Raw genomic sequence first — 26,598 nt, 5'->3', positions numbered from 1 at the left:
TGTTAAGTGTCTCTGGCATTACGCAGTATTACACTGCAAATAATAATTTTTTTTTCTCGGATGGCATTGTATTTATGTATCCAATTGTTCCTTGTACTTGGCATGTGTTTTATCCAGCGACCTATCGCAGCACGTTATTGTTTTCTGTTCTTTCATGTGCAAGTGGAAGTCAGTGGGGGAGAGTGTAGCAGATCTATGTAATATTCCACTTGCCACATACTGTTTATCTATTTGAGCCCGAGACCCCGCCCCTCGTGCCTATACAGACTTGGGAAGTAAGACTCCGCCCCTTCTTCCCAGTCTTTTAACCGGTAACAGAGGGGTAGGTCGAAAAGTTTAATCACTCATTAATTTATTCAACCTTATGTTCCAAAATTATATCTAAGTTATTTTGTTTATTATTAATAATATTTTATGTAACATTAAAGAACACGTTGATGAAATATAACGTTTTTATATAGTTGTTTATAGTGATTAGCAGATGCATATCAGCTGTTTGACCGGCTGTCGCTGGGCAACGCAGCTAACATTTCTTTTTTTATAGTGTTTTCCTGTGGTTTCGTGTTGCTGGAGAGTGAAGATACTGAAAGTGTTATTATTGTTGTCAGGTACATTTTAATTGTTTCATACGTTATTTTTATACATATATAAGATTATATAGTGTATATATAGTATCATTAGTTTCGTATATTGCCCCTTCTTCCCAGTCTTTTAACCGGTAACAGAGGGTGTTTTCCTGTGGTTTCGTGTTGCTGGAGAGTGAAGATACTGAAAGTGTTATTATTGTTGTCAGGGAATCTACGAATAAACTTCAATGATCACAAATATCGACTCGGAGAGGTTATTAAACGGACAAAAAAATACACAACGCAGAGTTAACGATACATGAAGAATCAAGACCGTTACAGCAGCACTGAACAGTTATCAGTAGCCGTTCCACTTTTATAGTCGACGTCACGAATAGAACGTATTACACATAATACATGGTCATAAACCATTTAATAGTGGGAACAAATAATTTTAACAAATTATACCTTACAACCTAACAGAGAATATACCCAATATTATAACTGATGAGAGCACATAACTTAACAAACATCAAAACATCTTTTCAGTGATCAAAGTTAATTTCAGCACAAGTGTTTTCTATTTTTCAGTTTACGTTTTTTTTTTTTTTTAAATACAATGCCGATTTTGTTTTTTTCAATTCCAAACTTAAAGTCTCTGATTTAGCTCCATAAGGGGGGACTATATGACACTAGACGGAGCAAACTGTAACTTGCACTACTATCTGTTCAAAATAAATGAAAGAAACCTAGCCTCATGCATTTGGGGGTCTCGTACCGAACTGTGCCCAAACTGTTCAAACTGTGGTGTGAACCGTTCTTCTGTGTACCGTTACACCCAGTAGGCGATTTGTTATTTTTTTTAACGGGGGATGGTGTGGAGAAAAAAATGCTTCTTTGTTTTATGAAAAACATTGTAATAGCCATGGAGCCATTTTTGTGTGAGTTAATCAACATAATCATTTTGCATTAAGAATTATCACTATATAATCATTTGTATCAAAGTAAATGGGTTAAGTTCTTTTATAAAAAATGTGATCTGTGAATGATGGAAAAGAAAAGGTACTTTGAGTTTGTCTCTGTGCAGAGAGTGCAGATGGTCAGACATTGATTACATCAAAAATATGGGCTCAACGGAAACCTTGGTGTATTGTCTGTGATTGTCTTTTTTTTAAGCAGGTGAGCAGTGTGGCCAGGATCTCAGTCATATCTGGCCCATGCTGAGAATTCTCTCCCACAATGGTCCACTGGATGCACATAGGGGAGGAAATCATGGGTGTTTGGGATGTTGGAGATCTGTCCCTCCAGGAAACCAGTTCTTCGACAGTTGAAGAAGAGAGACAAGATGACCCCTCTTCCCATTTTGCAGAAGCATGTTAGGAGACACAGGATTATTGAAAGGGCCTGGGCAACCTTCAAAAAAGAGGTGTGGCGTTTGTGTGCCAGTTGGTCTGAGCAGGCTCTCAGAAACCAGCTTGTGTTCACTGAGTGGACATACTGGTTGGGAGGAAGGCACAAACAGGGAGTCCTTGGGAGACGTATAAATGACATCAAAATGTTTCACTAGAGAGACACTGGACACTGACTGGCTTAAACACACTGGACATTGTGCGAAAAGATACCATGGTTTCATTTGTTTTTATCTTATGTTCATTAAACGGTTTGACTGGAAAAATTATGAATTTTGATTTGATTGATTTCCAGGCACTGTGTTGACTGGGTGACTGTTGAGCATTGACAGTATTCACACATAGTATTTTGTCTTTTGGTTTGTTCATCCAGTAAAAATGCAACATAATGATAATTTTATGTAGATTAAACATCTGAATGTGAAACAATGATGGTCTGTGCTTTTTTAACTTCCTTAAATTGTTTTCCAAAGACCTTTTTGTGCTGATTTTAAAGTCAGGATATTTTGAAACATTCAAAAGACATAGTAGAACTCATAGTAGTAATGATATAAGAAGCCATTTAACCCCAGTCCTGTATCAGGAGGGATCCTGGGGTTCCTCGTCAGGTTCAGTGATTCATTATCCAGTGTTACCATGGACTACCTGGGGTGATAGTGAGTGCTGATTGGCTGATCATATTCAGGGTTTGTGTTTGTTGATCTGACTGTAGATCACAGATGGATCCTCAGATGACTCTGTTGCCTCAGGTCTGAAGGTAAAAAAAAATGAGTTAAATTTCACCTGGTAGTTGCATTTCAAAATATACAATCGTTAATATAGATCAATACTTTTTTAAATGAATCACAGTTATGTAACATTTAATAACATTATGATTCAATGACTGGAAGACATAATGTTCATTAGTGGCAATCACAAAAGATTCTAAACAGATTCTACTTAATATATTAATGAACACAGACTGACAATGTTATTGCAATGATATGATTTACTCACTGGGGGGCAGCACTGGCTCTGCTGAAGTTCACAGTGACATACTGCACATCCTCTTCCTGTTTGTCAGGCTGCTGATGTTGAGTTGTGGAGTACAGAGACACTTCCTGTCTCTTAGAGTGACTGAACTGAACATTGGCATAGTGAACATCACCCTGATCATCAGTGTTCACTCTCTGTGTGGGGTCAGAGGTCATGGCCACAGCTGAGACATTATCATACACTGGATCAGAATCAGCCTAAGAGGGAAGGAGAGAGATGTTAATATTTCTGGTATACTTGCAAAAAAACCACGTCAAGCATTTTCTTACCTGCTCACCTGTTTTTGATTCTCTGGACCTCCTGTGTGTTTAGGTGATTTGCTGTTCCTCCTGTTGTGGATATGAGTTTAAACATAAAGTAAAAAATATGACACCAGTTAAGCAAATGTTATATCTGTTGTTTGAACCATGCAGAATTTTGAAAAAAGGTAGGTAGACGGGAGATAAATATGAATAAGCGGGAACATGAAATGAAATGTTCACCTCCTCCATAGAAAACCAGTGACAACTGCTGTAACAACCACAGCAACTGAGAGTCCAATGGCAACAAACAGAACATTCCTGAATTTTCCTGATCACAGAGAGAGAGAGAGAGTGAGAGGGAGAGAAAGACAAAGAGAGAGAGAGAGAGAGAGAGAGAGAGAGAAATCACTAAAATTTTGAAATATAATGTGGTCTAAGATAATTATCGTCAGTGCTTGTTTAATATTTCATGTCATTTCCTACCAAACTCAAATTAAACATCTTCATCAATTTACCTTCCCAAATTTATTTGCTTCAACTGAACCTTACCTGATATTTTCACTGAAATCACAGTCGAGTTCTGAACTCCAATCTGATTCTGCGCCTCACAGTAGTAATGTCCACTGGTCTCGTGTGTCAAAGTCAAGTTTAGGTTTTTCTCTTTGCCAACCTGAGAGGTTTTGCCATCTCTGATCTTATACCAGGTGTATGTGTGAACTGGTGGGTTGGCATCACTGCTGCAGGTCAGAGTCACTGAACTGCCCTCCACTATTTCATCAGAGGGACTGACTGACACTCTTGTGTTCTTTGGGGAGTCTAAAAAAGCAGGATACATTTTAGACCTGTGTAAATTCTGTCTTTTTCTGTCAGTCTGTATGTGCTCTGTGTTTGTAAATCACATGTTATCATTCATACACTCTGTGGATAAATCAATGTTCTGATGTACTCACATGTTACATTCAGGTGTATTTCAGTAGAGTTGCTGTTTCCAATCCTGTTCTCAGCTCTACAGAAGTACTGTCCTCTGTCCTCAGAGCTGATGTTAGTGATGCTGTAATTCTGTCCTGATCCCATCAGTGAGGTTTCAGCTCCATCCCTCTTATACCAGGTGTATGTGTGAACTGGTGGGTTGGCATCACTGCTGCAGGTCAGAGTCACTGAACTGCCCTCCACTATTTCATTGGACACTGAGTTGCTGATGGAAGCTGTAGTTTTCTTTGGAGCATCTGTGTGAGAGGAGATGGGCTAAATAAGTAAACTCTTACACTCACATAACATAATGCATGAAATAGCTCGACAAATATTCCCATATAGTATTTTCAGAAACTGTCTTGAATAGCATTTTATAGAGTACAATACATTCCTGAACCTCCATATTTTGGTGAGAGAGAAATATTGTACAATGTAAGATATGTGGGAATGGGATATTTAGACATGGCTGTGAATTGTTACACTCATCAACTGTCATTCAGGTCAAATGTAACTCAGAATTTTACTCACATTTGACAGTCAGTTGTTCACACTGTGTCTGACTAATTCCCATTTTGTTCACAGTTGCACAACAGTATTTACCAGTGTCCTCAGATCTGATATTACTGATAACACACTTCTCTGTCTGACATTTCTGATAGAGAACATTCTTCTTATACCAGGTGTATGTGTGAAGTGGTGGGTTGGCATCACTGCTGCAGGTGAGAGTCACTGAACTGCCCTCCACTATTTCACCAGAGGGACTAACTGACAACCTCACATTCCTAGGACCATCTGTGCGAGATGACAAGGGACACCAATATAAACTGGTGAGTGTGGGTGACACACACTTCCTCCATCATGATATTTGTTAATCAGTTGTGTAGTATTGTGAAGCAGTATATCAAATTACCACAGAAAACAACTTCTCTAATTCTGTCTGGCTCTTGCTGTAAATACATGATTCCCAGATGTAAGACTTGCCTCTGCATTATTGGACAAGCCTTTTAACTAATCTTTGATCAGTCCTTTATGCAATTATTATACAGAATGAAAAAATAATGTTATGTTCAGATTTACCAACAACAGACAGAGAGACTCCAGGTGATCCAGCAAATCTTCCTCCTTTTCTGTCAGTGATGAACCTGAAGGAAAATTCTTCAGAGTCACTCTCTCTCAGATTTCTAATTCTCAGACTACAGTTATTCTCTTTATTCCCAAGATATTCCACACGGCCCTGATAATCTCTATTCTGACTCAGATCCTCAGGTTTTTCCCATTTATTAAACCAGAATGTTTTAATCACTGTATATCCACTGGGATATGTGTAAGTACAGGGCATGTCCACTGATGAACCTTTCACAGCAACGATTCTTCTCTCTGGGTAATTAACACTCCAACAGTTCTTGTCTTTGACACCTGCAACAGAGTTAAATCTTTATTTAGAAGATCACCTGTTAAGATAGAATGAAGAAATCAGTTATTACTTTTTTCTTACAATGAAGATTGAATTGAAAAGACATGATCTCAGCTCTTCGCTCAGTGAGTGTCAACATGCAGTTGTTAAATAATTCTGTTAAAAAGTTGTGTGACTGGAGTTGTGTATCAGAGTCGTCATGAGGGAAAATGAATGGGTGTGGACTGGAATACAGTGATGTTGGGTCAGAATGAAACAGAAGAGAATGAGCTGCTTTACTCTCATTTAGAATTGTCTAAATATGATCAAAAATATGATAATATGATCGATATGCTTTTAAATTCAAACTTACACACTGCTGGAGAGTGGAGATTCTCCTGACCTTGTACAGCACAAGAGTAGCTGCCTGTGTCCTCACTGCTGACTGAGTCCAGATACAGGATGTGTCTGTGTTTATTAGTTACAGGCTGATTGTTTCTGTACCAGATGTATGTAGGGTTGTTACTCAGAGTGCAGGTGGTGTTACAGGTCAGTGTTACTCTCTGTCCCTCTCTCACTGTGTTAGGACTCACTGTCACCTGCAGGTCTGAATCATATACAGATGTCAATTCCCCAGAACCAATCCCAGTGAAATTGTTTAAGTAAAAAAGACTCTGAAATGAATATGTCATTTATTACCTGTGATAGTGAGAGAGACTGGGGGTGTGCCATAATGTCCCTCTGCTTCTTTAGTGAGAAATCTGAAATAATATTCTCCAGAGTCACTCTCCTTTAGATTTGTTATTGTCAGTGTGTGATGATTCTCTTTACTGTCATATTTCACACGTCCCTGATATTCCAGTTTCTGACTCAGGTCAACAGGCTCTTCCATTTCCAGCCGTTTATTGAACCAGAAAGTCTTAGTGACTATGGGAACACTGGGATGTGTGTAAGAGCAGGATATGTCCACTGATGAATCCTTTAAGGCACAGATACTCTGACTGGTATAAGTTACACTCCAGCCATCCTGACTCACAACATCTGTAAGATCCACATATGAAACATTACACACTACCCCAGTGAAGCATAACTCTTCAGGACTTATGTTAACTGACAATACAAAACTAAAAGATGAATACTGTAGATGGTTTATATTTTGAAATGGAGTGAGTTCACTGCACAAATCCTGAAAAATAGGGGAATTTAATCTTAGATTAGTTTTAACATTTTAAAAAATCTGTGGTATGGTCTATTCTCTAAAATTTCATAGAGGCCTCATATCTGATACATTTTGGTCTGCTTTAAAGACGCACAACAATAAACATATTATGATGAAAAGTTGTGTTGCTTCTACAGCACTCAATTAATGCATTACTCTGTAATAAAGTTATGGCATTTGTGGTTACTGGAGAAGCCTTCAGCTGTTTTCAATCCATGTAGATGGGACATACTGAGGAAGAGGATAAACTCCATGACTTTACATGTCACAAACCAACACAAAACTGAAACATTAAAGAGATCATACCTGGAACAGACCACAGCAATATCACATATATGATTGCTGTAGATCTGAGGCACATTATAGCACCCAGTCTGTAAAAAGAACATCAGGTATTAAAATGATATTTTATTGCAACACAGAGTATGGCCAGTGTTCTTCAGTTGAGGGGATTTTTTATGCCTGAAAAATTAAATTCTAATAACATTAACATGCAACATTTTTCACCATACTCTTAAAAAAACACAGAGTAATTGATGCCATAAAATGAAATGTTTTAAGAAGTTATTGAATGAGCATGATTAACACTGTGTGATTAACACTAACATTAACACTTAAAGCCAGTTAATGGTGAGGGACAGAGATAGACACACAGATAGATAGATAGATAGATAGATAGATAGATAGATAGATAGATAGATAGATAGATAGATAGACAGACAGATAGATGGATAGAGAGCATTGCATGTTATTAAATGTAAATTTCTTGCACAGAACACCCTGAAAACCCTGTTCTAGTATTTAATTCAGTTCATAAGATACATTTATGCAGCTAACTCTGAAATAGAAGCCAGTCACTTTTCTTTTGAATGGTTTTAAATATGAAAAATCATAATGTACTTACTTAGAGGAGTAGAGATGTGAGATGTTGAAGTGACTGTCTCAAAAGCAGAACTGTTGAGTGTGAATAATGCACTTAATGACCAAACTCTAACACAGGAAGAGGCAGATCTCTCATGAATACTCAGCTCTGTAAATAATGTCCCCATCATATGTATTACAGTAAAGGGTTACACTTACATACAGTACATGAAAAAACAAACAAAAACCCTGAAAGCTATTTAATGTATAGAATGGCCCTGTTTGACAGTAGAAGTGATACTCGTGCAGATCACATTAACATATTACTGAATATACATCAGAACTCATTTAGTCACTACAGTCAGTGTCTGAATTTCATCAGTACATTCAATACATGAAGTTTTCTCTTTTTACTATGATCCTATGCATATTCTGTACAAACACTTCATCCACTAAAATATGACAACTTCATGTGCTGTATGTATATTCATAAGCTTTAAGAAATGTTAGTGAGGGAATGAGGTGTTGGTAATGCGCTGTATTTGATTTTATAGAAGTGAATGAATGTAGTGATATGAAGTGAATGAATAGTGAATGAATGTAGTGATATGAAGTGAATGAATAGTGAATGAATGTAGTGATATGAAGTCACTGGAAGATGCTGCTACAAAGTGAACTTCCTTTTTTTTTTTAATTTTAGGATGTGTGCATGTTGTCTGCCGTGAGTTAAATAGAGTTGGGTAAAAGAACAGTGTAGTGGTAGAGTTGCACAAACATACAGAACATGAGTTACTGTGGACAATCAGGACCAACCGCAGTCTCTCTGTATCATTCCACTGATTATAAAACTCAACAAAAATAAGAAGAAGGATCATGGGCTGCAACATCACATAACAAAAGGCTTTGACTTATTTAGTAAAGCGACCTTATTTACCTCATCACTCTGTCATTTATAAAATTCTGAAGTCGAGAAAAAGGAAGAGAGGGAAGATAAGCCATCTTGTTGGTCAGAGTTTTGTCATGAGAAAAAAAGGAAGTTCCCAGCATTCACAACACTCAATGATGTACTGCACACAGTAACCTGCACACCACTGAAAAGTAGTCACTTTTTTTATGCAGAAATAGAGTTCAGTGCCAGGCATTACTGGGTTACTGAAATGGAGTACAGTTTATGGTTTTGAAAATAACAACGTCTGTAAACAAGAACTCTGTAAAAACAGAGTCTATGATTCAGTAAGGGGAAAGAGCCTGACAGTGTGACCAGAGAATAAAGCCACAGAATGGGTCTCTGCAACATCATTTACATCATGTTTTGTTTATTCCTTGAGCAGATGCTGTTATCCAGAGTGACTTCCAACAGAGGCAGACTACAAACCAAACAAATAACCATTAAGGAGCTGACTGTGGTATAGGCGGCACTGTGAAGTTCAGTAATGGTTACAGATGGATCAGTCAGAATGTGTTTAAACCCTGTTCACCTCAATAAGGCCTTACTCATACTCATACCTCAGCACCCTTTTAAAACCATAGAACAGCAGTTTCTTGGTAAGGTAAACTGTCAAAATCCATTCCACAGTACACTGGGGTCACTGAGGTGACTGCTCCACTAGCATGTGGAATGGAATTGACATGAGATTCATAATGTGATATTTGAAAAGCTGAAAACAGTTTTACCAAATCCCCCCAGTGCTGCAGTACTTTGATGAAACCAAACCATTGGTCCTCTCAGCAGGTGCCTCACAGCATTGCCTGCATATGTTATGCTTCCAGCAAAAAGTAGACCAGTTGATCTTGCATCACCCACTGAGTCATGTTACCCTCAAACTGACAAGGAAATGTAGCTGCTGGTCTTTGACACTGAGAAGTTTCATGATTTCAACTATGATGCACCAGGGAAAATTCTGGGGTGTAGAACCACCCTGTCTGACAGCAGAACTGGGGTTCATATAGGACATGTTAACTTAAAAGTTACTCAGAAAAACCACAGAACTCATTCAGTTATATGCTGACTCATTTAGCCAGTACAAAATTAATATTCGAATGAGTGAATTTTGTCAAATCCAGTGTAGAAAATATACTGGACATGAGCTGCTCTAAGGACTCAAAGTCAGTTGCAGCTTCTCTAATTCATTTTCATGTTCAAGCGGTCCAGTTTACAAAGGTCAGATATATTTGTGATACCTCTGTTTAATGGTGACTCTTGATGGACAGCTTCATTTATTTTTTTATTTTATATTTACATATTCACACGTCTCTAATCTTTATGTCACCCAAACCTAACCGCAGCATCCAAAGACAGATGCAAAGGCTGATAGTAAGATCAAACAGCTGTCTTACGCATGTTCTAATTACACAGATGCACCTGTCTGATAAGACGTAGCTGTAGGGTCACTTCAAAAAGTAGTTGTGGTATCTGAAACTAAGGGCAACCATGTACAAATCCGGCTGTCACCTCTAAATGTTTAATCTGATATGGAAGAAAAAATCCTCAAATTAAAGCTCACGGTCTTCACTTTATCCACTTCAGCCCAATTAAACCTTTTAAATCCACAGCACTAAAAGACAAACCAAAAAACATGTACCGTGTACCAACGTTCATAGACTGCTGTAACTCACTGTACATAAGATTTCAAATACAACCATATTTACATTTCATTTCTTCTCATTTTATTCTTAAGTATTTGTAGTATATTTACTGATCCCAAGTTCTTGAGTTTGTTTATTTATTTGCTTGCTTGCTACAGATTTTGGTGCCAAACACACAGGTCCATATTAAAAATAAAGACATGCAGCATTTTTCATTCATTTTGCGCACTTAAGTACAACTTCATTAAGCAAAACACCTATATTTTTTAAAAGTTAAAACCATTAAAATGTATAATGTACTTAGCTAGGGAAGCAGAACTGAGAGATGATGAACTGATTGTTGCTAAGTGTAGAGAAAGTGGTTGAAGACCAAGTGACCAAACCTCAAAAAAGGAAGAGGTAACTTCTTTTTTAATACTCAGCTTTGAAGCACAGCATGTTTTAACAGTGACGCAATGAATTCACAAGAAATTCACAAGAACATATCCTTCCTTTCATATAACAGTATATAGTTTTATATGCTGCAGCAGAAAGATCATATTTTGACAGCATTCAGACTTGAGGGTATCATCACGTACAAAGTGAGGGTTAACTATAGTCATTACAGAAAACCGTGGTTTTAAAAGATCACACACACATACAGCACTCCAGTAATTACAGACACTCAGGACTAACTGCAGCCCCTCAGTGTAATTCCAGTGAGTATCAATAACCCAAGAAGTCATGAGCTATCACCAGAAATACTGACATTTCCAAGGCTTGGTCTGGAACAAGACTGTATTTTTTTTCTGACTCGACTTGTCTTGGTCTCGATCTCATTTCGATGTGGTTTAGACTCCGTCTCAACTCGATCTCAACCAGAGCTGGTCTTGGACGTGTCTTGGACTCGACGACGCTGGTCCTGACTACAGCCCTGTCAGATACATGGCCAAACACTGGGTAATTTCTACTGTTTAATTTAACAACAAACATTTTAATAGAGACACACCACACTGTGGTCAGCAGTCCTCAGTGTCTCTACAGGCGCAATACATTGGGTGACTCAATAGACCATGGCAAACGACCAAACATTCAAACACTTTGATGTGACAACATTACCGTCAAATCCAAACAAAGGTGCACAACTGACCTGTCAATGACCGTCACTCACGCGTCCTATTCAGTGAATGGGTCAACAACAATGTCTGAATAATCACAAAGGGGCTGTATAAATTAAAGATGTAAAAACTGCTGCTGTAGAGCAAGACCTAACTCTGTGTGAATCTTTTGGTCCTCTGCCTTACTACTGCTCCCAGCTACCACCCTGTCCAACTCTGCCACGGCGTAATTTATTGACTGGAGGACGCCATCGCGCTCTCTACCGACGGGCCGGAGACCTTCAGCCCGGCAGACTGCATTCCACAAACCACCAGAGTACTAGCATCCTTACGATGAACTAAAAGGAACAAAAGATCCATGTTAAGTTTGATACCAGTGGTAAAATATCCAACATCAGGGATGATGATGGGAGGTTGGCAGCCCCTTTTCCTGTCACGGGCCTGTCATGCTAATACAATGGAACAGACTGTTTGACTTGTTTGACTTGGTAAAGGGAGGCCTCCCTGTGAACTTGCATATTGCTCCATCCTCAAGGGTGGTTTCTCGTGTACACCATCTGGCCTTCCTGTAAGTCTGGATCCTGTGCATAATTGTTATGAATCTTGTTTCTCCATTTCTCTGTTCTGCTCTGAGTTGCAACTGATGCTGGGCCTGTTGATATGTGACCTGCAGATGGTGTTGGTTTTCTACGGTCCAGTCATCCATCTGCCATATGGACCATAAACACTTACAAAATTACATAAAAATTAAAAGTACATAAAAACTACATAACACACATTCTACACATATTCTGCTCCTTTTTGCACACTGCATTTTTGCAATACTGTGTAACAGTTCATACACCTGCACCTTTTGCACTTTGAATCTTCTGTAGCACCTTCATTGCAACTGTCTAATCTTCAATGCAACTGATCATACACTTACCCTGTATATAGCTTATATTATATTTTATTATTATTTTTATTTTGATTTCTATTTATATTATTTTTATATTTTTATTTAGTTTTTCAGTACAGTTACCGGAGTTGTTCATTTCACTGCTGATGTACTTGTACAATCATGCATGTGACAAATAAACCTCTTGATCTTGATCTTGATCTTGATCCATCTCTCCATCTGCTGTCTCTTCAGAGTCCAGACCCAGTAGAGAGTGTAACAGCTGGAAATGAAAAATTCTCTTCAAAACATCAGGATTAATTATGTTCACTTACCACTCAATGCAATGTGTTTGGTTTTGTAGGTTTTTAGAAATAACAGTAAATGAATAAAGTCAGTGGTAGATGCTGCTACAAAGTGAACTTCTCTTTTTTATGCATAGGCAAGTGAATATTGTAAAGTCCAGTATTAGTGTTAATTATAGCAAGGATTCTAGACACTCGTGGTTTTAAAGTGTTGGACAAACATGCAGAACATGAGTTACTGTAGACACTCAGGACCAACTTCAGTCTCTCTGTATAGCTTCAGTGAGGATGAAACTCTGAAATGTGACAAGCAGGCACACAGACAGTAACACTACACATGCAGTAACTATGATGTATTTTTACTGTGACCGCAAAGCAAGCTTTGTGAGACCTCCCATCATCTGAAACTCCATGCATGAGTTATGATAAAGACAGATTGAAATGAATACATTCTTAACTTACTTTCTTATCTTGTTTTCTTATTTCATCACAAAAGAATTGAGGAGAGCCCAGCCATCTTGTTGGTCAGAAAAAGATTAGTGCTTGGTGTTTTCTCAATCAGAAAAACAGGAAGTTGCCAGCTTCAAAAACCCTGTGATGTCCTGTACATGGTGATGCCCTCCCTCTACTGGTGACTGCACAGCACTGAAATGTTGTCTTTTTTTTTGTTTAATCATGAAATAAAGTTTGGTGCCATGGTTACGACACAGTAATATGTAATGTGACTGAACTGCTTGGCCATACTTTGTGCATTGCAGTGTAATAACATGTGAAATAGTGATCATTAATCAGCAGTCATTACCCAAAAATAATTACCGCTCATTGACCACTCATTCTTGTATTCAGCAATGCTGTGGAACAAAAAAGAGTACCTCAAAAACTATGCATCATAAATTTAGTTTCAGCTGACACTGATTAGGAAATGATCCATGAGTGACATTTCACATCGACCCTTACTTCTGTCTATTCCTATCTAAATTTTATTTCCATTTCTATTTCTATTTCTGTAGCTAGATGGCATCTTTTGATAATACTGTGAATTGGTTACAATAATACAGCTAACCCCATGTCATGGCCATAACAATCTCCATTTCAGATTAAATGCAGATATATGGGAAATGTCTGTGCAGCATCTTAGTTATACCAAAATCTCACATAATGGAATCTCCAAAGAAAATGGTTTTGTATCACATATTTAGTAGGGTTTAACATATTTCATGAAATCTATGCACAGCTGCACTGAAGCAGCTCAGGTGTGTTGTGCTGCTAAAAACACCAGTTAAGACATTTTATGGTTTTTCTTTTTCTTGGGCAGTTAAATTTAGGTATTGATCACCAGGCCCAGGGAAACCATTCAGTGTTGAAACACCCACTATTGTAACACCCAAGTTCTTACCCTATACTTCTAGTTGTCATTTTGTTGTGTTTTCATCGATTTAGTTAATGCCTTGGTTACTCAGTCAGTCAATTATTCAATTGTGGGGTTTGCCTGTTTTTGTTAATCTAGCCCTGTTTTCTGTTTGGATAAAGATCCCTGGTTTCCCTTTTAGGTTTCCCATCATCATCGCTGATATGACATATTTTGCTACCTGTATTGAACGTACCACCGTAACATATAACATGGTTCTTTCGTTTCTTTATGTTCATTGTTTGGATGCTGATGTGTTTGGAGGGTGTAGAACACAGTGGGCCAGTAATGACCAAAACTGAATGTCATTTCAGGTTTAAAGAAAAAGAATACATTTCAGTGGCATACAATCATTACCAGGAGTGTTTCACTGTGTACAGTACATCATTATGTGTTTCTGATGTTGGGAACTTCCTGTTTTTCTGCTGAAAAAACTCTTCACACAAATTTATCTCTGACTTACAAGATGGCTGATCCGCCTTCTCTTCCCTCTTCCCTACTTCAAAATTACTTTTGTAAAATGAATGTGTTCATGATGAAATAAGAAAGGAAGTTCATTAGATGAGATTACATTCTGTCTTTATTATAACTCACATGTGATGACTGAGAAAGGTTGTCACAGTCCTAACTATAGTAAACACTCATACTTGACAAAATTCACATGTCTGGACATAAAACAACTCTATTATGTCACTGAATTCCCTCACTAGCATTTCATAAAGGTTACAAATACACATACAGCACATGACGTTATCATATTTGAAATGATCATATGTAAAATGTAATTTTTCAGTATAGTGTGTTTCTAAGCATATGATCACAGGAAAAAGAGAAAGCTTGTATTGTATGTACAGATAAAACTCAGACACTGACTGTAGTGACTAAATGAGTTATGATGGGAATGTTATTTAGAGAACTGAATATTCATGAGAGATCTGCCTCTTGTGTTAGGGTTTGATCATTATGTGCATTCTTCACACTCAACAGTTCTGTTTTTGAGACAGTCACTTCAACATCTCACATCTCTACTCCTCTAAGTAAGTACATTATGATTTGTCTTATTTAAAACCATTCAAATACATTAGTGGTCTGTTCTTAATGAACATAGTTTTATTGAAATGTATGACTAGCATAGATGTACGATTTCCCTTTTTGATAATCATACTGTTGTGTATTGAGTGAGAATGGGAGATGAGGGTCATGTTTATTGTGTCACAACTGAACTTGAGAGGAGACTTGTACTGTGTTTAACAGCTGGGCATGTCTGACACCACATAACAAGAACATGACAATGCAGCTTAACAACATAACAATTGGAAACAAAACCCATAATATCAAGTCAGAATGAAAGAATATTTATTTACATAATGATTGTTCAACTAAATACAAGTTAAATATGAATGTTTAAACCCATTTCTTATAAAAAAAAAAAATCCAAAACAAAACCAAAAAAAAATCAGTGTCTTGTCAGGGCATTTCAAGTGATTCATAAGTCCAATTTGGCATTGAACTGTCTTTCCCTCATTTTCCATTAACCCACTGTCACACCCTGCTCCTTCCTGTTCCTTGGTTTCTCGTTTTTCCCCCCTCTGGTGGCCAGTTTTGGTTCTTTTGTGCACTTGGTTCAGTCCAGTTTGTCCCCTGGGTTAGTCCTCTTTTGGTTTAGCCCTGTTAAGTTCAGTTCAGTTTTCACCTGTCTTTAGTTCTAGTCTTGTTTGTCCTTGTATAAGTATTCCTTGGTTCTCCCTGTTTCTTTGGCTTGCATTGCTTGGCGTAACCCCGGTGTTGTGTATGGTGGGTCCCTTTTGTTTGGATCTCTGGTTGCTGTTCCTGTGTATTTTTGTAACCTCTGTAACTTTTGCCCATGTTTCACTTGAATAAAATGCATAATAACCTGCGCATGCATCCAGACTCTGCCTATAAGCCTGACACCCGCAAAGTGAGATATGAAATAATGAAGTCACTTGATCATATCCCTTAGATGGACGTGATCATAAAAAAGATTTCTAAAAGCAAAAGAAGAGTGACTGGCTTTTATTTGGGTCACCTGTATAAAAATATCTTACAAAATAAATTAAAATGCTAAAATAGGGTTTTTTAGGGTTTTTCTGTGTGAGAAATTTACATTTTATAACATGAAATGCTGTCAACCTCTCTCTCTCTCTCTTACAAAACCTTGTTACAACAGCACATGAGTGTGTGTGCCAGAAATGCTCAGGCCATGGGACCAGTGCAAGAGAGAGAGAGAGAGAGAATGAGAATATGATTGTAAATATGACTGTCAGTTTTGAGTGAATGTGAATTTTGTTTAAGTTAACAGTCCCCCCAGTTTCCCCCCAACTGCTTTGTTTAGGTCAAACCTTACCTGACACTTCAAATTGAGCCATACTCCAGATCTGAATTTCCGATCTGATTCTATGCTTCCACTGGTCTCTGGTCCCATAGGTCAAAGGGAAGTTTAACATTTTCCTTTTGTTTCTTTTTTCTTTTTCTTTTGTCAATGTCAGTGACACTGAACTCTCCTCCACTATTTCACTATAGAGACTGACTGGTACTCTTACATTCTTGGGACAGACTGTAGGAGATGACAAGACACACAAAGCAATTTAAAAAGAGAAAAAAAATCTGTGTTTCATGGGATTGTGATGTTATATGTAGCATTTAATATTTCACTTTAAGATTGGTGGATGACAAATAAATATTATCAAAAGCAAATAAATCTGGTCAAAAGCAGCAGAGAGACTGAATGACACTGAGATGAGTTTGAAGTTCAGTTCCCTGCACTGATAATGTTATGATGTGATATGAGTTGCCAACATTGCCAGATAGGAAATGTTAAAGTATTGCACCAGAGGCTTAAAATGATCCTATTTTGAGGGAAATTATCCTACATGAGCCATAACCAAGAGAACAAATATGTGTAAATGTGTAATTTCAGAAAACACTTATTTACTGAGATGACGACATTTTGATACTGCCTACAAGCCACATTGTTTAAAGACAAACTTTGCCTCTCTCCTGTCTCCCTTTTTTCTGTTTTCACGTGGATGCAGCAGTAAGCTATGTCTAGTGCAAACTCTCTTCATATGAGCGGGCGCTCATTTGACGAGCTCATTTAACTTGTAATATTATAATGATAACTGCATTGCACTGGGTAAATATAGTATTGGCCCCTTAGTTTCTGCAGTCAGTATAAAATACCAAAAACTTCTGATTTGTAAAGAAGATTTGATTAATGGTTAAGTTAGCAACACTCCTGTTTGCGAGTTCATCACAACAAGAATGATTTGCTGGAAAGAGTGTGAGAAGAGATGCGTAAACACAGACATAGGATCCATATTTTACTGTCCTTATCGTTTCAGGAAATTAATCAAAGTGAGATTGGCTAGCCATAGACTGATTATAGCTACTAATGCTAAGTGTCACAAAATGAACAAATTATGGTACATTATGGGCCTTTTAGCATTATTAATCGTACAGAGGGCAAAATTATCGTACAAATTCGATAATAATCCTACATCTGGCAAGGCTGGTTGGCAAGTTAAGGTTAGTTAAAATGTTTAAAGTTTGATTTCCAGAGGAAGGAAGCTATAATTGCTTGTCCATTCATCTGTCTCTGACATTATCGTTTCGTTAGTATTCATCAACGAAAATGGTAATATATTTCATCAGAGTTTTTATTTTCAAAGGTGCATTTTTATTTATGGTCTCGTTTTCGTCGTGGAAAAAAGTTTTCGTTGACGAAATTAACACTGCTTTCCACATGCATTTAAATGGAAGCAAGGTCTTGAGCTACAAACCATCTTTACATCCGTTTTTCAGTTGAGTTATCCCAGAGTTCTTTTTTGTCAAACTGCCTGTCCCTTTACCTTAAAGGCATCAATGACTGTTTTTTTTATTGTCTTGCATGTTCTAACTGGTATAGAAAGGTGTGGGCCACATTGGTGTCTCTTTCACCCCACACAGATGTTAACGTAATTTAAGTGACTTGTACACGGTTTGTGTCACCATTACATAAAAGATAGCGATAGTGACGATGACGGTTATAGTGATAGTTATGTTCATGTCGGCAGTTACGTTGGCGGTGATAGTAACAGTGATATTGAATGTGATATTGTTGCTTCAAAAGAGGATTATTTTTCTTGGGACATTTTTAATTAAAGCTGTGTACAGTTTTAAGATTATATCATATAACATAAAAACCATATTATATAAAACATATTATGAAGCATTTTTAAAGATGATTTAGGCTGACATGTGTCATGCCCTGGTTCTCAATCTCCCTCTCTGCTGGCCATTTTGAGTTAGGTTTTCTGTTTAGTCACGTTGTTTTCCTTCCTTCATTCAGTCAATTATCCTATCACTGTGAACTCCTGTTTTGGTTAATCAAGTTTGGTTTGCTTTTTGTATAAATATCCCTAGTTTTCCTTACTACTGTGAAGTCTTTGTCTTTTCTGACATGGTGTACCAGAGTAAGTAATAGAGTTACACTGAATCCTAGGTTGTTTTTGTGCCTCTGTTTTCTGGTCTACCCTTTTACCCTCAGTAAAAGCTGGTAGCTTGCCCATGCATCCAATATTGCCTCTAATTTGTGACAAAAAGTGTGAGTTCATTCACTATCATTTCTCATTTAATTTGGATTTTAGGGTTTGTTGAAACACATGTGTTTACCTTGGTTACCCCACACTGAACAAGAGGAAACTGGTTTAGCTTTTAAAGACATGTTAAACCTTAAATACATATCAAACTATTCATTCCCTTAATTCATTGTTGTCTCTGACTGTTTTAGATGCTGTGCAAGCTTTTATGAGCAAGAACCTTCCAAGTGAATTAATAGCTCAAAGTCTGTACAATAATCTGGCATTTGAATTCAAGAGCTTTTGGCATTTGAAGGTAAGTTTGCACAAAAAGTTGCAGAATCCTTTGCAGTCTGTAGTCTGAAGTCTGTAATTACACATCTTGTTGATGTATATAGGTTGTAAAACATCCTGCAGTTAAATATCTCAACCACCATGGTGCTCAGTCGCACCTCTCTAACTCTGTAATATTCACTGGTCTTCATAGAATACATACTAAAAAAAAAAACTGAGCACAGTTGGGAGTGGACCTTACTTTTATTATGGAATGCTTTTGAAAATTAGTATCACAGCATGGCTTTAAGAGGTCTTAAAATTTTACAGTTCACCGTCATGAATATATAACAGCTTTACTATATTTATCTAGAAACATGAACTTACCTTTTTTTCTTTCTTTCTTTCTTTTTTTTAATGCATTTGCTTATTTATGCTAACAAGTAAAAGAATGGGAAAATGTCATTTCTAGGAAGCAGGAATCATGCTTATAGAAACTGAGACAATTATATGCAAAATAAAGAATTTACCAGTAGAAAAAGAGGGAGAGAGAAACACTTTCCACTGAAAAGAAATAATGCTACAACTGACAAGGATATAAGAAGCTATTTAACCCTGTTCCTGTATCAGGGAGAATCCTGAGGTTCCTCGTCAGGTTCACTAAACCATTATCCAGTGTTACCCTGAACTACCTGAGGTGATAGTGAGTGCTGATTGGCTGATCATATTCAGGGTTTGCGTTTGTTGATCTGACTGTAGATCACAGATGGATCCTCAGATGACCCTGCTGCCACAGGCCTAATGGTAAAAATATGAGTTCAGTTTCACCTGGTAGTTGTATTTCAAAGTATGTAATCATTAATATGGATCAATATGTTTTTAAATTGATTACAGCTAGTTAACGTTCAGTAAAATTATGGTTCGATGACTGGAGGACATAATGTGCATTAATAACAATCACAAAAGAGATTTTAAGCAGATTCTACTTAATATATCAATGAACACAGACTGACAATGTTATTCCAATGATATGATTTACTCACTGGGGGGCAGCACTGGCTCTGCTGAAGTTCACAGTGGCATACTGCACATCCTCATGCTGTTTGTCAGGCTGTTGATGTTGAGTTGTGGAGTACAGAGACACTTCCTGTCTCTTAGAGTGACTGAACTGAACACTTGCATAGTGAACATCACCCTGATCATCAGTGTTCACTCCCTGTGTGGGGTCAGAGGGCATGGCCACAGCTGAGACATTATCATACACTGGATCAGATTCAGCCTAGAGAGAGAGAGAGACAGACGTTAATATTTCTGGTACACTTGCAAAACCATGTCAAGCATTTGTTTACCTGCTCACCTGTCTATGATCCTTTGGACTTCCTGTGTACTCAGGTGATTTGCTGTTCCTCCTGTTGTGGACAAGTTAAACAAATGTTATATTTTTAAATGCAGTTCAAATTATGCAGATGTTTGAAAAGAAAGTAGAAAGAAAATTAATATAGGTAAGAACTTGAAATGAAATGTTCACCTCCTCCATAGAAAACCAGTGATAACTGCTGTAACAACCACAGCAACTGGGACACCAATGGCAACAAACAGAACAATCCTGAACTTTCCTGATCAGAGGAAATCAGTTTTCCAGAACGAGAGAGAGAGAGAGAGAGAGAGAGGGAGAGAGAGAGAGAATTGCAAAACTTTTAAATATTAAATGAATCATCACAGAAATATAATGTGCTCATTAAACCCCAAGTCATTTCATGACAAACTGAAATCAAAGTTCTTCCTCCCCAACTTTACCTGCCTCAACCAAACCTTACCTGACATTTCAGCTGAAAACACAGTCGACTTCTCAACTCCAATCTGATTCTGTGCCTCACAGTAATAATGTCCACTGGTCTCATGTGTCAAAGTGAAGTTTAGGATTTTCTCTTTGCTGACCTGAGAGGTTTTGCCATCTCTGATCTTATACCAGGTGTATGTGTGAACTGGTGGGTTGGCATCACTGCTGCAGGTCAGAGTCACTGACCTGCCCTCCACTATTTCACCAGAGGGACTGACTGACACTTTCATGTTCTTTGGGGAATCTAAAAAAGCAGGATACATGTTGATTTTAGACCTGTGTAAATTCTATTTTTTCTGTCAGTTTGTATGTGCTCTGTGTTTCTTAATTAAGTATTATCTTCCATATTCTCTGTGGATAAATCTATGTTGTGCTGACATGTTACATTCAGGTGTATTTCAGTAGAGTTGCTGTTTCCAATCCTGTTCTCAGCTCTGCAGTAGTACTGTCCACTGTCCTCAGAGCTGATGTTAGTGATGCTGTAATTCTGTCCTGATCTCTTCAGTGAGGTCTTATACCAGGTGTAATTGTGAACTGGTGGGTTGGCATCACTGCTGCAGGTGAGAGTCACTGTACTGCCCTCCACTATTTCACCAGAGGGACTGAATGACACTTTTACATTCTTTGGAGAATCTGTGAGAGAAATGAGTGGTTATGTGATAAGGAGGCACCAAAAAAGACTCAGTGTATGTGAACATAAAAATACAGAACACATACATTCCACATTTAGTTGTTCAGTCTGGGACTGTCCTATTCCAATCCCATTCATAGCTGTGCAGTAGTACTGTCCTATGTCCTAAGACTGGACTACAGTAAAGACATACTCAACTCCAGTACGCCTAAAAGATGCAGGCTGGTCTCCATTCTCTGATCTTATACCAGGTGTATGTGTGAAGTGGTGGGTTGGCATCACTGCTGCAGGTCAGAGTCACTGAACTGCCCTCCACTATTTCACTAGAGGGACTGACTGACACTCTCATGTTCTTTGGGGAATCTACAGAAGGGGGACGCATGCTAATTTTAGATCTTTTTTAAATTCAGTCTTTTTGTGTTTGTCCTTGGTGTCTCTAGATTACATGCTGTCAATCATTCTTTCTGCAGATAAATCAATATTCTGATGTACTCACATTTTACATTCAGGTGTATCTCAGTAGAGTTGCTGTTTCCAATCCTGTTCTCAGCTCTACAGTAGTACTGTCCTCTGTCCTCAGAGCTGATGTTAGTGATGCTGTAATTCTGTCCTGATCTCTTCAGTGAGGTTTCAGCTCCATTCTTCTTATACCAGGTGTAATTGTGAACTGGTGGGTTGGCATCACTGCTGCAGGTCAGAGTCACTGAACTGCCTTCCACCATTTCACTAGATGCTGAGTTACTGATGGAAGCAGTAGTTTTCTTTGGAGCATCTGTGTCAGAGGAGATGGGCTAAAAAACTGAACTTTCACACTCACATCGCATAATGTGTATGAGCGGATGAAATTTCTTTTAATAAATGTTCTTAAGTAAAATTTTATAGACATAGAATATTTTGAAATGATTGTTAACTATTACATTCATTAACCGTCATTCAGGTCAAATGTAGCTCAGAATTTTACTCACATTTGACAGTCAGTTGTTCACACTGTGTCTGACTGATTCCCATTTTGTTCACAGCTGCACAACAGTATTTACCAGTGTCCTCAGATCTGATATTCCTGATAACACACTTATCTGTCTGACATTTCTGATAGAGAACATTCTTCCTATACCAGGTGTAATTTTGAACTGGTGGGTTGGCATCACTGCTGCAGGTGAGAGTCACTGAACTGCCCTCCACTATTTCAGCAGAGGGACTGACTGACAACCTCACATTCCTAGGACCATCTGTGCAAGATGACAAGGAACACCAATGTAAACTTAAAACAAAAGTTGTGAATTAATGGGGTTGTGAATTTGGATGTGATTGGTACTCTCAGAATGACTTTACTGAAAAAAGATGTCACCTTGATAAACCATAAACATGATGTGGATTGTCACTGGACTTGTAATAGAGTGCTCCATAAAGGCTTTTCATAAATCCTCTTTCTCTAGACGAGGTGAGTGTGGGTGACACACACTTCCTCCATCATGATATTTGCTAATCAGTTGTCTAGTATTGTGAAGCAGTATATCAAATTACCACAGAAAACAACTTCTGCAATTCTGTCTGGCTCTTGCTGTAAATACATGATTCCCAGGTGTAAGACTTGCCTCTGCATTATTGGACAAGCCTTTTAGCTAATCTTTGATCAGTACTTTATGCAATTATTATACAGAATGAAAAAACAATGTTATGTTCAGATTTACCAACAACAGACAGAGAGACTCCAGGTGATCCAGCAAATCTTCCTCCTTCTCCGTCAGTGATGAACCTGAAGGAATATTCTTCAGAGTCACTCTCTCTCAGATTTCTTATTCTCAGACTACAGTTATTCTCTTTATTCCCAAGATATTCCACACGGTCCTGATAATCTGGATTCTGACTCAGATCCTCAGGTTCCACCGTTTTTTCCCATTTATTAAACCAGACTGTTTTAGTGACTGTATATCCACTGGGATATGTGTAAATACAGGGTATGTTCACTGATGAACCTTTCACAGCAACGATTCTTCTCTCTGGGTAATTTACACTCCAGCATTTCTTGTCTTTGACACCTGCAACAGAGTTAAATCTTTATTTAGAAGCATCACCTTTTCACCTGAGACTGAGAAAATCTTGAGATAAAACTCAACAATGTTTTGGAGGGGAGATTGAGCCAACACCTACCAAGCTGTCATTTTCATGCATTTGTGAGAAATATAACAACAAAATTACAGTTGTTGCTTATTTCTTACAACAAACACTCAGCTGAAATGATGTGATCTCAGCTCTCCGCTCAGTGAGTGTCAACATGCAGTTGTTAAATAATTCTGTTAAAAAGTTGTGTGACAGGAGTTGTGTATCAGAGTTGTCATGAGGGAAAATGAATGGGTGTGGACTGGAATACAGTGGTGTTGGGTCAGATTGAAACAGAAGAGAATGAGCTGCTTTACATTCACTGAGTCTAAACATGATTTGAAATAAACAAATATAATAAAGTAAACAACCCCCCCCCCCCCAAAAAAAATAAAAAGGTAAACATTAGAATTTGTCTGGTCAGAGTGGGACAGGAAAAGGGGATTCTATCTGAGTAATTTTTTTCAGTTCCAATCATTTAATTGGCAAATTTAATGATCCAAATCGCAATTAAAATCGTATGTGATCAAATTCAGCTTTGGCAATATTATCTATTTAAAAAACAAATACAGTTTTAAATACAAACTTACACACTGCTGGAGAGCGGAGATTCTCCTGACCTTGTACAGCACAAGAGTAGCTGCCTGTGTCCTCACTGCTGACTGAGTCCAGATACGGGCGGTTTCTGTGATTATTAGTTACAGGCTGATTGTTTCTGTACCAGATGTATGTAGGGTTGTTATTCAGAGTACAGGTGGTGTAACAGGTCAGTGTTACTCTCTGTCCCTCTCTCACTGTGTCAGGACTCACTGTCACCTGCAGGTCTGAGTCACATACAGATGTCCAGAGTCAATTCCCCAGAACCAATCCCAGTGAAATTGTTTCAGTAAATAACACTCTGAAACGAATATGTCATTTATTACCTGTGACTTTCAGAGAGACGGGGGGTGTACCATGATGTTCCTCTCCTTTCTGATCAGTAATTAAATTGAAATAATATTCTCCAGAGTCACTCTTCTTTAGATTTGTTATTGTCAGTGTGTGATTATTCTTTTTACTGTCATATTTCACACGTCCCTGATATTCCAGTTTCTGACTCAGGTCAACAGACTTCTTCTTTTTGTTCTTGAACCAGAAAGTCTTAGTGACTGTGTGATGACTGGGATGTGTGTAAGAGCAGGATATGTCCGCAGATGAGTCCTTTAAGGCACAGATACTGTGACTGGTATGAGTTACACTCCAGCCATTCTGACTCACAACATCTGTAAGATTCACATATGAAACATTACACATTACCCCAGTGAAGCATAACTCTTCAGGACTTATGATAACTGACAATACAACACTAAAAGTTGAATACTGTAAATGGATTGTATGTTTATGTGGTGTGAGTTCAAAGGCACAAACCCTGAACAGTAGGGGAATTTAATCTTACATTAATTTAAATAATTTAGAAATTTGGTTACATGGTCTATTTTCTTTTATAATTTCAGAGATAACCCACATCTGATACATTTTGGTCTGCTTTAAAGACACACAGTAATAAACATATTATGATAAAAAGTTGTGTAGCTTTTACAGCACTCAAATGCATTACTCTGTAATATAGTTATGGCATTTGTGGTTACTGGAGAAACCTTCAGTTGTTTTAAATCCATGCAGTTCAGACATACTGAGGACATACTTGTCACAAATCAACACAAAACTGAAACATTAAAGAGATCATACCTGGAACAGACCACAGCAATATCACATATATGATTGCTGTAGATTTCAGGTTCATTGTAGCACCCAGTCTGTAAAAAGAACGTCAGATATGAAAATGATATTTTACAACAACATAGAGCATGCCCAGTGTTCTCCAGTTGAGGGGATTTTTTATGCCTAAAAAATGAACATGTAATAACATTAACATGCAACATTTTTCACCATATTACTGAAAGGAATACCACATTACTTCTACACTGAAGTCATAAACTGAGTTGTTTAAAGGAGTTACTGAATAACACTAATGAGAGACTGAACTCTGTGTTGACATTGTGTGTGTATGAGTGAAAGAGAGAGAGAGAGAGAGAGAGAGAGAGAGAGAGAGAGAGAGAGACTAACAGACAGACAGAAAAAGAGGGAGAGTGAACTCTGGGTTGACAGCATTGTGTTTGTGTGTGTATTTGTGTGTGTGAGAGAGAGAGAGAGAGAGAGAAAGAGAGAGAGAGAGACCAAATGAACTTTATGTTGACAGCATTGACTGTGTTTGTTAAAGTGTGTGTGTGAGAGAGAGTGAGGGAGACAGACAGCCAGAGAGAGAGATAGAGAAAGAGAGAGAGAGAGGGAGAGGAAGAGAGAGAGTTAGAGAAAGACAGAGAGAGCGATATATATATATATATATATATAGAGAGAGAGAGAGAGAGAGAGAGAGAGGGAGAGAGAGAGAGAGAGAGAGAGAGAAAGAGAGAGAGTGACAGACAAGCAGTGAACAAGAGATAGAAATTGACAGCATTGTATGTTATAAAATGTGAACTTGCACGGAAAACCCTAAAAATCCTGCTTTAGCATTTAATTCAGTTCACAAGATACATTTATGCAGGTGACTCAGAAGAAAAAGCTGGTCACTTTTCTTTTGCTTTTAGAAATCTTTTTTTATGATCACATATCCATGTGTAGAATATGACTGACTCACTACATTATTTCAGATCTCACTCTGACAGTTAATGGAGAATGAGAGAAAGACACAGTTACATCCCATGTTGGGCTTGTGAATCACTTGAAATACTCTGACAAGATTTTTCTTTTATTATTAACAAACGAAGTTAAACATTTTGATTAACTTGTGTTTGTTTGTGTTATCATTATTTAAATGCATATTCGTTCATTTTGACTTGATGTTTTGTGTTTTGTTTCCAGTTGCTATGTTGTTAAGCTGCATTGTCATGTTCTTGTTATGTGGTGTCAGTCACGCGCAGCTGTTAAACACAGTACAAGTCTCTTCTCAAGTTAAGTTCTGACACAGTAAACATGACCCTCATCTCCCATTCTCACTCAATATACAACAGTATAATTATCACAAATGGAAATTGTTAAGCTATATAAGTCATAGATAAGAACAGACCACTAATGTATTTGAATGGTTTTCAATATGAAAAATCATAATGTACTTACTTAGAGGAGTAGAGATGTGAGATGTTGAAGTGACTGTCTCAAAAGCAGAAC

General features: G+C 37.7%; 2 protein-coding genes across 2 annotated transcripts; both read right to left on the bottom strand.

Annotated features, from left to right (window-relative positions):
- Positions 1-2,656: 2,656 nt before the first annotated feature.
- Positions 2,657-16,435, bottom strand: LOC115819322 (uncharacterized). The gene is made up of 6 exons (XM_030782884.1): positions 16,336-16,435; positions 6,317-6,658; positions 5,971-6,224; positions 5,306-5,623; positions 2,972-3,207; positions 2,657-2,726 (listed from the first exon to the last, which is right to left on the bottom strand). Exons 1-6 carry the CDS (start codon positions 16,433-16,435, stop codon positions 2,657-2,659), a joined length of 1,320 nt encoding a protein of 439 aa, XP_030638744.1.
- Positions 16,436-19,548: 3,113 nt separating this feature from the next.
- LOC115819321 (B-cell receptor CD22-like) lies at positions 19,549-24,684 on the bottom strand. The gene is given in 10 exon segments (XM_030782883.1): positions 19,549-19,618; positions 19,864-20,099; positions 20,759-20,904; positions 21,039-21,293; positions 21,378-21,531; positions 21,533-21,654; positions 21,788-22,063; positions 22,257-22,520; positions 23,982-24,215; positions 24,315-24,684. Coding segments are annotated over 10 exon segments (2,127 nt in total).
- Between the last annotated feature and the right edge of the window lie 1,914 nt (positions 24,685-26,598).

The sequence above is a fragment of the Chanos chanos genome, chromosome 8 (assembly GCF_902362185.1).
Source record: "Chanos chanos chromosome 8, fChaCha1.1, whole genome shotgun sequence".
In the NCBI taxonomy this organism is placed as follows: domain Eukaryota; kingdom Metazoa; phylum Chordata; class Actinopteri; order Gonorynchiformes; family Chanidae; genus Chanos; species Chanos chanos.
This window is presented reverse-complemented; position numbering and strand designations above follow the sequence as displayed.